The 13,178-nt window shown below is 41.4% G+C and overlaps 1 protein-coding gene across 1 annotated transcript in view; it reads left to right on the top strand.

Moving 5' to 3' along the window:
- The window catches only part of CNTNAP5 (contactin associated protein family member 5), a 603,640-nt gene that overhangs the window by 433,117 nt on the left and 157,345 nt on the right, over nucleotides 1–13,178 (top strand). The window contains exon 13 of the mRNA XM_056861386.1: nucleotides 12,891–13,091. Within this exon, the coding sequence (XP_056717364.1) occupies nucleotides 12,891–13,091 (201 nt within the window). The remainder of the gene's footprint in view (nucleotides 1–12,890; nucleotides 13,092–13,178) is intronic.

The following is a 13,178-nucleotide window of genomic DNA, read 5'->3' as shown; positions in this document are numbered from 1 at the left end:
GCTTCCCTGATTTCATTCTCCATCTCTAGATCACCCTTTTGATCAGGGGGCTGATAGAATGTCCCCAGTACTAAATTACCTTTGGGGACCAGAATTGTCACCCACAAGGACTCTGTGGATGAGTCTGCCCTTTTAATTGTTTCTAGTTTACTTCCCAGCATTCATTTAACTAAGCAGCCTATTTAAAACAAGTCATGTGCATATAGATGTGGCAGAATGAGGAATATAAGATGACAGAAAAGGTCAAAGTAAGAACTTAAACTTGAACTGTTTACACTGTTATTTCAGTTTAAACAATACTTACTGGTGCTGGGAAAGATGTCATGTGAATCAGCAATAAGGAATAAATTCCCATAAATGATAAATATTAAGTGCCATTCACCTTGTTACTGGTTGGAATCTCCTTGTTATCCTTGGCAACCTTTATATCTTCAACAGCAAAAAGGAATATTAGAAAATAACCAATATATATATCCTTGGGCAACTTAGCATCATGGTGTTCTGTGTTTTGTTTTGTTTCCAGTAGCTGTGCAAGAAACCATGACCATTTTCTTCAAATGGTCTGATGTTAGGCAGGGAAATGGGAGCAATTAAAGACTCCTCCTCTACCCTCCCTATGGGTAAACAGGCTGTCAGACATAAGGGTGGAACTAGAGACAAAAGAACTGACTCTTCACAGAGATGGAACGTCTTGTATTGTTGCTTCCCATGTACAGTTCTCTCAAACTACATGAAGGATATGTGGAACATCAGTATAATAAAGCTGAGGAGGCCACAACATTGTTAAACAGGGCTGTGTTGCAATCCAAGATAGTTACAGTTAGTCTGTGTTATGGCAAGCTACAGGTACTTGGAAGAACCCTGAAACAAATGTATTGTGCCAACTCTCAGAGCAATTTTTCCTCCTGCCTCTGTAGCATTTACCATACGTTTGACTTGTTTGAAATTTAATCAGTCTGAATAATCTTGTTCAGTGTCAAACATTCTAAATCACAGAGAAATTATTTTGTTTCCAGCAGCAAATCATTCTCTGTAGGGATATTTCAAATAAGACGAATACAAAATGAGAACTAGATGATATGGAACGGGGCGGGGGAGATGAAAAAATCTCATATTTTTTATTCAGTTTAATTTGTATGCTGTCGATGCCAAAACAGGCTATTTCATAATGGAACTGTGGAATGACTCTGATCTTTTACAACTTTAGAGTTCAGCCTATACTCATATAGGCTGAAATTTTTGATCCATAACCCCCATAACCACAGGTTTGGGAAGCATTGCAACCACAACACATTTCTGCTATAGCACCTTGTATAGTGACCAATTGCAAAACGATTATTTTACTGGTATTACCATTTGCCAGTCCCGAGACCATTAGGCTCCCCTTCGAAACTGATTTTACCTTTTGGGGCCTCCATTCTCTCATTAACCATCTGTTCAGCAGCAGAAATTACAGGGATCTTAATATGCAGTCATATGTTGATCAAAGCACTGGTCTAACAGTGGCATTAGAAAGGGGAATAGGATGAAAAAAATCATACAGTTGGAAATGCAATTATATCCAAGTAGCAGCTCAATACAAAGCAGGTTAAGATGATGGGGAAAGTGGGAAGGAAGCCACCCCCATGAATCCACTGTGAATCAATGAAGAACCTTTGCTAGAGTGCAGTCTGTTCATTCAAGTTTTACTTGATGAAGGTGGAAGCTTTCACTTCTTTCATGGTTCTTTCCATCCTTGGAATGTTATGCCCCCTTTTGCATGTTCTGCTCAAGTATTAGGACAACCCACAGGCTCAGAACTACTATTGTGGAAATGTCATATGTAAGAGAAGTGATCAGCCCACCTCCTAGAGTCATAGGACAAGTTGCTGCTGCATGTCATTCTCCCTCCCTGTTAGTCCCTCAAAGGGCATGTTTTCCCTTTCCCTGAGGAGCCACACTGTAGCAGCACAGCTCAGGAGAGAAAGGGAATATGAGGTATTCGGGGTAATAGTAGCAGGGACTGGGATGGGCTTTCAAAGAGGTTTGGATGGATTAATGGAGGATAGGTCCATCAATGGCTATTAGCCAAAGTGACTAAAGGGAATCTCCACAAACAGAGTCAGAAAACATTTGAATATCAGAGCTGGAGGCAGTATCAGGGGAAGGCCTTGGTCTCTATATCATGATTGGCCACTATGTGTTCCAGGATTCTGGATCAATTGAACCACTAGTTTGATCTGCCAGGGGTCTTTGTTCTTGTTTTTATGTCTATATGCAGTATGGAAGTTTTCATCTGTTTCTACAGTGCTTGCTGCTGCACCCCCACTTTTTTGCACCCCCAAGTGGAAACAGCCTAGGAGGCTGATAATTTTTTTCCAGTCTTAAAGATCTTTTTGTGTGGAGAGTGGTGGCACAACTAATCATCACTGCCCAAGTTGTACTTGAGTGGAAGAGGGGTTACTTGCAACTGTCCCAGGGGTATGGCACTATCTGGGATACCATCGTGTGTCTTAAAAACATTATTGTACTATGTACTTTGTAAACATAACTAGAAGCTTTGACTTAATTTCTCCACCTTCAAGTGAAACAATGTGCTGGGCTACCTAGGAAAACTCTCTTTTATTATTTTAATGCTTTGACTATCTTTTCTCTACATTTAAAGAAGACAGCTTTAGTAATTACAAGTATTTTCCACTTATTATTACAGAAGTTGAGACTACAGAAATTGAGACTACAGAAGTAATAATAAGCTGAACATCAAGAAAACAAAAGTAATGACTACAGGAGAATTGTGTGTGTGTGTTAAGTGCCGTCAAGTCGCTTCCGACTCATGGCGACCCTATGAATGAAAGTCCTCCAAAATGTCCTATCTTTGACAGCCTTGCTCAGATCTTGCAAACTGAAGGCTGTGGCTTCCTTTATTGAGTCAATCCATCTCTTGTTGGGTCTTCCTATTTTCCTGCTGCCCCCAACTTTTCCTATCATGACTGTCTTTTCCAGTGACTCTTGTCATCTCATGACGTGACCAAAATACGATAGCCTCAGTTTAGTCATTTTAGCTTCTAGGGTCAGTTCAGGCTTGATTTTGATCTATAACCCACTGATTTGTTTTTTTTGGCAGTCCACGGAATCCCTAACACTCTCCTCCAGCCCTTCCCAGTCTCAATCTCCTTCTAATTTCTTGGCTGCAGTCTTACACAATTTTAAGGTTGATAATGAGGAAATTAAAATTGTCCAAGACTTTCTATTCCTTGGCTCCACCATCAACAAAAAGGGAGACTGCAGCCAAGAAATCAGAAGGAAATTGAGACTGGGAAGGGCAGCCATGAAGGAGCTAGAAAAAGATTTTGAATGTAAGGATGTGTCACTGGCCACCAAGACTAGATTAATTCATGCCTTCGTATTCCCTATTACTATGTATGGGTGTGAAAGCTGGACAGTGAAGAAAGCTGATAGGAAGAAAATAGATTCCTTGGAAATGTGGTGTTGGAGAAGAGTGTTACGGATTCTGTGGACTGCCAAAAAAACAAATCAATGGGTTATAGATCAAATCAAGCCTGAACTGACCCTAGAAGCTAAAATGACTAAACTGTGGCTATCATATTTTGGTCATGCCATGAGACGACCAGAGTCACTGGAAAAGACAGTCATGCTAGGAAAAGTTGAGGGCAGCAGGAAAAGAAAAAGACCCAACAAGAGATGGAGTGACTCAATAAAGGAAGCCACAGCCTTCAATTTGCAAGATCTGAGCAAGGCTGTCAAAGATTTTGGAGGACATTCATTCATAGGGTCGCCATGAGTCGGAAGCGACTTGATGGCACTTAACACACACAATAATAAGTGACTGTCTTAGTAACTTGGTTTTAGGTTTTTGACAAATGGTATACATTCACTTGAACAAAGCAGATTCTAATACCCAGGCAGGAATCATTGTCCTTGAAATATTTATTTATTTACAATATTTATATCCTACTTTTCTACCTGATGAGGGCCACCAAGGTGGCTAATATTATGTTGGCAACTTGTTTTAAGTTATCCAGAGAGGTTCAGTTGCAACACACTGGAATTGGCTGTTGATAATGCTGACAGAGCAATCCGAAAGGAGGAGGGCGAATGACCTTAAGAGCCAGTGTGACCCCTGCACTGGCATTAGTGCCACTTGCATCGTGCAAATGGGCACTAACTCTGGCACCGGGCCACTTACACTGGCGCTGGGGAGCAGCATGGCAGCACCATGTATGGGCACCAGTACAGAGTCGGTGGCAGTGCTCCTTCAGCACAGGGGTTCACACCAGCGCCAAAGGGGGCATTCCCAGGGGCAGGGCTGACACTAGTCATTTCTCTAAGCCCTTTCACCATGGGAATACCCCCTTTTGCCAGTGTAAACTTACACCAGCAAAAATGGTGGCGTAGCCCCATGGAACTGCATAGAGCTGCATGGAACTGTATGAATTGCACTGCCCATCTTTGTTCCCAGATTGCTTTTGACTCTGTCTGATCTTGAGCTTTGTAAATTTGCTTCTAAGAACAGTTTTGCTGTTTTTCTGATCATGCTTTTTTTTTTATCTGTTTTTTGATCATGCTTGATCATACCACAAGCAAAAAGTCATTTGGTTCCTTTCAAATTGGAATTCTCTCATTCATATGCTGCATGCAGTAAAATGGAAGGGAAACTCCATTAGCTTAAAAGTGGGAAGGAAACAATAGGCGAGGCAAAGATGGGGATTGTGCTATTTCTGTTTTTCTCCACCATTTCATATAATGTAGGAAGGGAACTTGAGGTATGTTAAGAGTTGCACAAAGATTGTATACTTTTGAGACTATCTCTGCACTGCAATCTCTTAGTAAATTGTACCATTAAATAAGTCTACTGAGACATAAAGCTGTAACATTATCTTGAAATTTAAGCATTGCCACCTTTGCATTACAAAACAATTTAACAACCACTTAGAACATTTGCCTTTTTTTCTGGCTTAATTTAACTTTTCTGGGTTAATGTGATGCAAGGAACATTAGTTGTCCTTCAGCTGTTTTACCTGAGCTGAGTTTGAAACTTATCCAAGAGTGTAATTAAATAATAAAGTGGAGTGTATCAGGAGGGAGACCAGAAACCTTATGCAGAGAGCTGATTTCTCATTCTTTCTGCATGCTTGCAAGTCCAGGGAGACCTAATTAATTAGTCAATGGAGAAAAGGAAAAAAATAGGACATAAAAGTAATAACGTTCTTCCATGTTTGTTGAAATGAGGAAAGAAAGCATTATTTGTTTACATGTCTTATGAATCACATCCTATTTGACTGTGCCCTTTTCACAACTATTTCTAAAGGAAGAAATGGAAAGCTGCAGCAAACAGATCACAAACCAATCCCCAAACCAGTGTAAGAAATCCTAATTAAATCATAGAAGATCTATTTTTCTAATTATAACCATGTCAACCAGTGGTCCATTGTCAGGATGGCCTGCATGCTGGAATTCTTCATAAGTGTAAAGCGCAATACTGGGTATGGAATTTAATTTAACAGAAACCTCAACTTAAAAAAAAAAAAAACTTTCTAGCCCATTTGATTATGGAAGTATGCTTGAAAGCCTGTGAGCAATGGGTTGGGTCCGGTGCAGCATTTCCATGGGTGCAAAGATGTTTGCCCATGGAGCACTTTTTGTGACCCCCCCTCCAAAATGTTCTCTGGAATCCTGTTCCTGGGGGTCCTCTCTCCCCACAAGAGTAGAATTCTATGTGGTATTTCAAGCTACCAGGAAAGGGTGTAGCTGAGAACTGGGCTGTGTGAATGGAAGCACTGTGCAGGATCCAACCCAATGTCTGGTGAAATCTCAAAGCCAAACTCAATAAGATTTCTATAATTAGAACCAGACTATGAAGGCCCTGCATAGCTCTTTGCCCCAACCAATGTCTAGTAGAACCATAATAAATTATGCAAAAATAATTAAATTATGCAGATGCTCATCATGGGTGCTTAATTGTACTTTTCAGAAAAAACACAGCCCCTTCATTAATATGTTTTTTTATTTATTTGAAATATTTATATTGCGACTTCCTGTTATAAAAGTGGCTGATAAAAATGCTCTTGATCCAGTCGAGCAGTAGGTTAATTTATGTGTTTAGATAGTTAAGGTATATTTCAGAATATTTATTGGAAGGGAAGGGAAATATGAAAATATAAAGCTTGTACAAATATATAACATTTTCCTTCAATCCCCCCTCCCTTTCCCTTATTCCTTTTGAAACCTATCAGTGTCCTTTTCTCTGGATTTCTGGGAAGGCAATCCATTTTAAAAAGCCCCCTTTGTTTTTCCATCTCTTCTCCCCCCCAACCCTGGTTCCTTTCTTCTCCTGCTTTCACAGCAAGGTTGTGTTTCTATTAGACATTTGTATAAAACATAGGCTGTGTTCTGCTGCAAATGAATTTGTCAACAATTCCTAAGTGTATAGCACATGAGCCAGTGAAAAGACCATCTCTGTTGGGAGTGGAAGAGAATGATGATTTATACCCATCAGTAGATCCATTTGACCAAAGTAAGCATTCTATCCATGTGATTTGCTGTGGGTGGGTCGGTGGATGTTTTTGTACTTTTTCATGAACAGTTTTAGTGATATGCAGGGTAGCAAATATCTATAGCGTAAAGTGGAAAGCTCAGCAAGAATCTTTCAAGTGGCTCAGCAAGGCACAACTCCCACTGGTATAATGCAGAGAGTTGTCAGAGGCACTTTAGTGGATTAGCAAAGTACTTTTAAAAGTTGGTGTATGTTTGCTTTTTCACTGCCTCCCTCCCTGTTGAATCTCTTCAAACCTCAATTACAGCAAAAAAACTGGCAATCATCAGGACTATTTTTCATTGTAAGTCTGTAATGTGCAGCTTGTACTAAATTTATAATCTCCAAAAGAATTCATTGGGTCTGTGAGGCAGAAGGTTAGCAAGAAAACTTTCTACATGAGAATTCAGATGGGGAAGTCAAAAAATTTTCCTTTATTTTTTATTTTTTATTAAGTACTTAAATAATTACAACAACATTAGTTATGATTTGGATTTTCATATTATTTTCATTGTTGTTTGTTGATATGGAAAATTTATATTATAAAAACCAATAAAATTTTCAAAAAAAAAAAAAGAATTCAGATTTCACCAGGAATGAGCCAAACGCAGCTGTAATAGTAAAAGCAGAAAACAATCAAAACTAGTGAACATCCACAGGTGGCCAATAAAGGAGAGTCTTATCTGGTCATCTGTTTTACCCCCATTAGGTAGTAGGGTTCTTTTTAATATATAAAATTGTCACAATTGCAAAAACTCCCATCACTTTCAGGATCAGGTTGAATTACAGCATTGATACTTTTTAGTTTTTCCCAGAACATGTCTTTTTTCTTTATTTACTAATTGTTCTTTCTCTAGCCCAGGGAATTCTACATAATTGGCAAAAATCATCTATGGTGTTGTTATGGTGGATCAGCCTCAGGGGTCATAAAGGTAAAGGGTAAAGATAGTCCCTGTGCAAGCACCAGGTCATTTCTAACCCATGGGGTGACGTCACATTCCGACATTTACTAGGCAGACTATGTTTACGGAGTGGTTTGCCACTGCCTTCCCCAGTCATCTACACATTACCCCCAGCAAGCTGGGTATTCATGTTACCAATCTCAGAGGATGTAAGGCTCAGTCAATCTTGAGCCAGCTACCTGAAACCGACTTCTGTCGGAATCGAACTCAGGTCGTGACTGAAGTACTGCAGGATACCACTCTGCACCACGGGTCAGAATGCTTTTTATCAGCAATTTCCTGCATTCCCAATGGGCTGTCATTCCTGAATCAACCCAGGATCCAAAACCTGTTTTTAAAAAATATGCTGTTACCATCTAGAGTTTCAGGTACCTTCAGCACCTTTCTCTGGCTCTTATGGTGATCATAACTTATAATCTTTCTCTATATAGAAGAAAAGAAACCTAGTGCCAGCAGGGGAACCACCTGGTACAAGTTAGGCAGAGAGGGAAGGCACAGCTTTGTATTTAAAACTAGCAAAAATCTTATTTATAAGGGCTAATACTGTGAGTATAGAAGAAAGCACAAATACTTTTATACTTTGGTACCATATGTGTATCTCTGGGTACAAAGCTTAATACAGATTGTTGTTGTTTTTTATTGTTAGGTCATTTCTAAGGAGACATAAGCCATGTGATTTCTTCAACTTGGAGATGTTGGTGGATGTGCCAGTGCAGATAGTTATGACACTTAGAATTCAGACTAGGGAAATTTCAAGTAGTATATCTTCAGAGTTACTGTGTGTGCTTATCTAAATGATCCATTGATCTTCAGCCATAAAGTCACAATTGGAGCCCAAGGAATGCCTGCACCGGGCTTTGGAAACAACACGGCTGCGCTGCCTCCAAAGGAGGTTTTGGCCCTCATAGGGTTGCACGGGAGATACGCCACCTAAAAAGTGACATATCTCGCAAAAAATAAAAAGGGGCATTCCTGACCTGACCATCCATTCACAGAGTCTCTCCACACCACACACAGATCAGGAACTCAGAGCTATCTCCTTCCCAAGAGCTTACTGCTCAAGATCTCCTCTCTCCCTCCCTCCAAAAAGAACCCTGTCAGCTTTCCCCAAAGTTCCATAGCATTTCCTCTTTTCCTGCTTCATTCTTTCCTAGGGTTGCCAACCTCCATGTGGGGCCTGGAGGTCTCCTGGAATCACAACAGATCTCCGAACTACAGAGATCAGTTCCCTTTAGGGTTTCCAGCTCCAGGTTAGAACGTTCCTGGAGATTTGGAGGTGGTGTCTTGGGAAGATGAGGTTTAGGGAGGGACGTAACTTCACCAGGGTATAATGGCCTCTATAGCAGCCATTTTATCCAGGGGAACTGATCTCTGCCTTCTGGATATCAGTTTTAATTCCCAGTGACATCCGACACCCACCTGGAGTTGGAGGAAATGGGTGCTTTGGAAGATGGAATCTATGGAATTATACACTTCTGAGGTTCTTCACCTTCTTAAACCCCACCCTTTCCAGGCTCCACCCCCCCAAATCCCCAGGAAAAAAGGAAAATTGGAGACTGGACGGATGTTCTCCAACATAGTAGGGAGGGTTGTTTTTTTCAGAACATGACTAATCACTGCCTCCTTGAGCATGCATGACATAATTCCTGCTCTCAAGGTATCATTTATCATTCCCCTTACCAACTTAGCCAGTCACCCTCTGGTCGCTTTTATCAGCCAGAAAGGGCAAGGATCAGGAACACAGGTGGTAGGTCTCACCTGTCGAAGGATCTTGTCCACATATTCAGAGTCTGCAAGCTTAAAAGTATTCATATAAGTTGGACTAGCAGATGCCAAAGGTACATCATCTGAACATGCCTGCATCTAACCTAGAGCAGAACTGAGCAATTTTCTCTGCAAGGTAAATAGCAAATTGATCACAGTGGGCCGTCATGTGGTCAGAGTCCAATTCCTTGGAACTATGATATAAAAGTCCACAAACCACATGAAAGAGCTCAGTTGAATAGTTATATGCAGATTCAACAGTGATGGGGAAATATTGCCTTTTTTGCCACCACCACTGCCACAGAATACACTCTAATATGGGCTGCATGTTGTGTTTGATCAGTCTTGCTCTGAATTTTCTGCCAGCCATCATCTCTCTCATTTCATCAACATCAGTTCCCCAGCACACCAGGGAGACTGCTTGGCTCTGTCCAGGGGTAGAGGGTGCTTAGGAGTGATTATGTCAGCAGCGCAATCCATCTCCCAATTTCCAGAGAGTGGTCAGGGCCTCTACAGAATTATCAGCAGCTGAGGTGGTAAAATCCCCAAGCACCAACAGAAACCCATCAGGGTCCATCAGATGCCTGGGGCAGACCATTTTAATGGGTCTATCACACCTGCAGAGAAAAGAGGAAGCAGTAAGTCTGAACTCTATTAGGTAAATGATCTGTCCATGACAAGGGAGACCCCTTTAACTCCCCTAACTCTACATCACCCTTTCCAGTGGTATAATAGAACAAATCCAATGTGTGCCCTGCTAAATGTGCAATAATTACTTGGGACAGGCCCATGGTTATCATGGAGGCCATGAAATCCTGAGCCAGTCATGACAGCTTGAACTCAGCATGGATGTTAAAGTCACCCAGGACCACCAATCTACGGCTCGCCACTAGCATGTCCAAGACCGGCTCGACTAGCTCAGGAAAAGAGATGGTTGGGCAGTGAGGTGGATAGGACACCAGCGGAATCCCTATCCAGTACTGTTGTCAGCTATCCAGTTGGAGAAAGATGATCTGTTTGTCTTGTTGGTTGATATTAACTCAAAGATCCAGCATCAGTTGTGAAAAATGAAAATTTAAAATTGAATTCTTACAAGCAATTCAACAATAAGAATTTCCACAAGAATTTCCACAAGGCTCCCCCCTCTGATATCTATTATTGGTAATAGTAATGCATCTAGATTAGATTACTACAGTGTGCTCTACATAGGGCTGCCCTTGAGAACTGTTTGGAAACTTCTATTAATGCATAATGCTGTCGCTGGGTTGTTAAATGGAGTGGGTCAAAAGGATCACATCACTGCAGTCTTGGCCCACCTACACTGGCTTCCAATTTGTTCCTGGGCAAAATTCAACATGCTAGTATTGACCTTTAAAGCCCTATATGGTTTGGGACTAACATACCTGAAGGATTGCCTATTCCCTGATGAACAACCCCACAACTACAGTCATGTTTGGAGGCCCTACTTCAGGTGCCCCAACCTCCAGATATTACATGGGTTCAAATCAAGGAGAGTGTCATCTCAGTTGTGGCACTAAAACTCTGGAACTCTCTCTCTCTCTAGAGTGTTTTGTCAGTTCTTTTCAGTTGCCACCAACAGATGATGACTTTTGTTTCGTGTTTCAGCATGGGAGTCAGCATGGTGTAGTTGTAAAGAACAGTGGTTTGGAGCGGTGGACTCTAATCTGGAGAACTGGGGGGGGGAGGGGAAGGTGATTGTAAGCCAGTTTGATTCTTCCTTAAATGGTAGAGAAAGTTGGCTGTCAGACTCAGGCATCCATCCCTAGCATCCCATAAACAGACATGCTCAGGCAGGTGATCCTAAGCAATGCTAATTTATTAGGAGCAAAAAAATTAAAAGAAGCTGACCGCCTCACACGCAGGAGAGGCTGCTAATGGGGTCTATGCAGGTAGGTTACAGTATAAAAGCATTCTAGGCAGAAAAAGTAAAACAAAGTGAACCACAGTGCAGTAACTACGAGATAACGGTTCCCAGAGAGTCGAAGACATAACACGGGCACATCTGTGATAAACAGGAGAATCGAAACTGTACACAGGATTTGCAGCATGAGAACTAAACCTTGACTGGCAGCCAGAACCTGGCCTTGTCAGGAAGCCAGCCTCTGGCCTGCAATTGCCAAACCCCCACTCCAGCAGGTAGCAAAGACCTGACATCAGCATTTAAAATCCAACTCTTCTTCTTCATCAGTGATGTATGTGTCAAGAAGTTGAGGTTCCTCAATTTCTTGGATTGCAGGATTTCTTTTGGTTCAGGCCTAGAAGCCTATGAATTCTGTGTTGTTGGGATTTTAGACCAGCAAAATAAGTTTCCTTTTGAAAACTGCTTCTGTAGAGGGAGTAAGGTAAGCCCCAGCTGGTGCTTGTTAAAGCCTTCTCTCCCCTTTCTGGAATGCAAGGCCGTGCATTGCCATAGTAACTAATCGGTCAGCCATCATGACGATGTTCAGGTGCCGGGGGTTCTGCAGACTTCATCTCCTGAACACCTTTTAGTGAGTCAGCATTCTGACCAAGTGATTAATTACCAGCTAATTGCTTTCGTTTTCTCAATTGGTCTATGAGCTCATCCTTTTGAGAAAACGGATATAAGGACAGACCAGTCCTGAGCAAATGATGCACGCTTTGGGGTACAGTAGGAGAGCTGTGCTGGCGGCATCACAACCCATTTGATTTTGGCCCTTGAGGGGGAAACTGGTCAAGCTGACCTGCTTGGAGAAAACTTTGGACAACCTTTTGAAACTTTTGAATGCTGGAAGCATCTTTGGAACTTGGTAACTATAAATCTGATGCAAGAAACCTTTGCCTATCTTTTTGAATCAAGAAGGCTTTTGAATGTATTAGTTAGCTATGCTAAATAGTTTATTTTCTTGCTTAAAACTTCATGACTTTTCTTTCCTGTAAACCAGCATAACTCTGATAAATAAAATTGTTAGCCTTTAAATGGATTGTGTCTTTTGATTTTGGGATTCCAAGCCTAAATTCTAAGTGCCTTGTTTGAGGGTAAAACCACCTAAGACATTTTGGGAGTGTAATCTTCCCCTGGCAGGCCTCTACCTTGCAGGGTAAGCATTGCACTTAACTTTTGAAGCTTGGCAGGGGTTACTCTGGACCCCGTGCCTGGAGGCTTAACTTTTGGTCCAGAGTTGGCGGCAGCTACTGATTAAACTTGGGGTGAAAGCCTGGAGTTTAATGTTTTGTACCTTTTGGGAAACTTTTGACTAAACCAAAGCAGCTCCAGCTGGTGGAGGCTGGTTGGAGCTCTTTGACAGTATGTATTTTAGCTGTGGTTTTAACAATCTGTGCTTTTTTTATGGGGGGTGGTTTTTAAAAGTTGGTTTTATTATGTATGTTTTGGGCACTTTGGTGACCCTCATGAGGGCAGAAAGGTGGGGTATAAATTTTGTAAAGTAAATAAATATCCATGTTCCTTCTGGGTCATGCATGATAGCAGATAAGCCTGTTTTTGCCTTTGATCCCTGTTAGTGTATACCTTAGCTTAAGAATGGCTTCTGGCTGTTTCTTGGTTTTGAGTTAATGCCATGTCTAAGGGCATCTATTTCAGTGTTTTGTGTCTGTGGTATCTGATCTTTCTTTAATTACATTTGGCTTCACAGAAGACAAGATCTGGACTGTGATCCAACACAACAACACTGGACTGACTCAAGTCCATGGGGCTGATGCAGGGAAGCCATACACCCTGAACTTCAACTACAACAGCAGCATGGAGCAGCTGGAGGCAATGATAAATAGTGCTGAATACTGTGAACAAGAGGCAGCTTACCACTGCAAAAAGTCACGTCTGCTCAACACACCGAGTAAGTGTCATAAAGCAGAATCTTTCCTCCTTAACTGTTATTGATTGTGCAGCAGACACAGCCCACACTGCAACCCCAGCAAAAAAA

This window comes from Euleptes europaea, chromosome 15 (assembly GCF_029931775.1).
Source record: "Euleptes europaea isolate rEulEur1 chromosome 15, rEulEur1.hap1, whole genome shotgun sequence".
Classification (NCBI taxonomy): domain Eukaryota; kingdom Metazoa; phylum Chordata; class Lepidosauria; order Squamata; family Sphaerodactylidae; genus Euleptes; species Euleptes europaea.
This window is presented reverse-complemented; position numbering and strand designations above follow the sequence as displayed.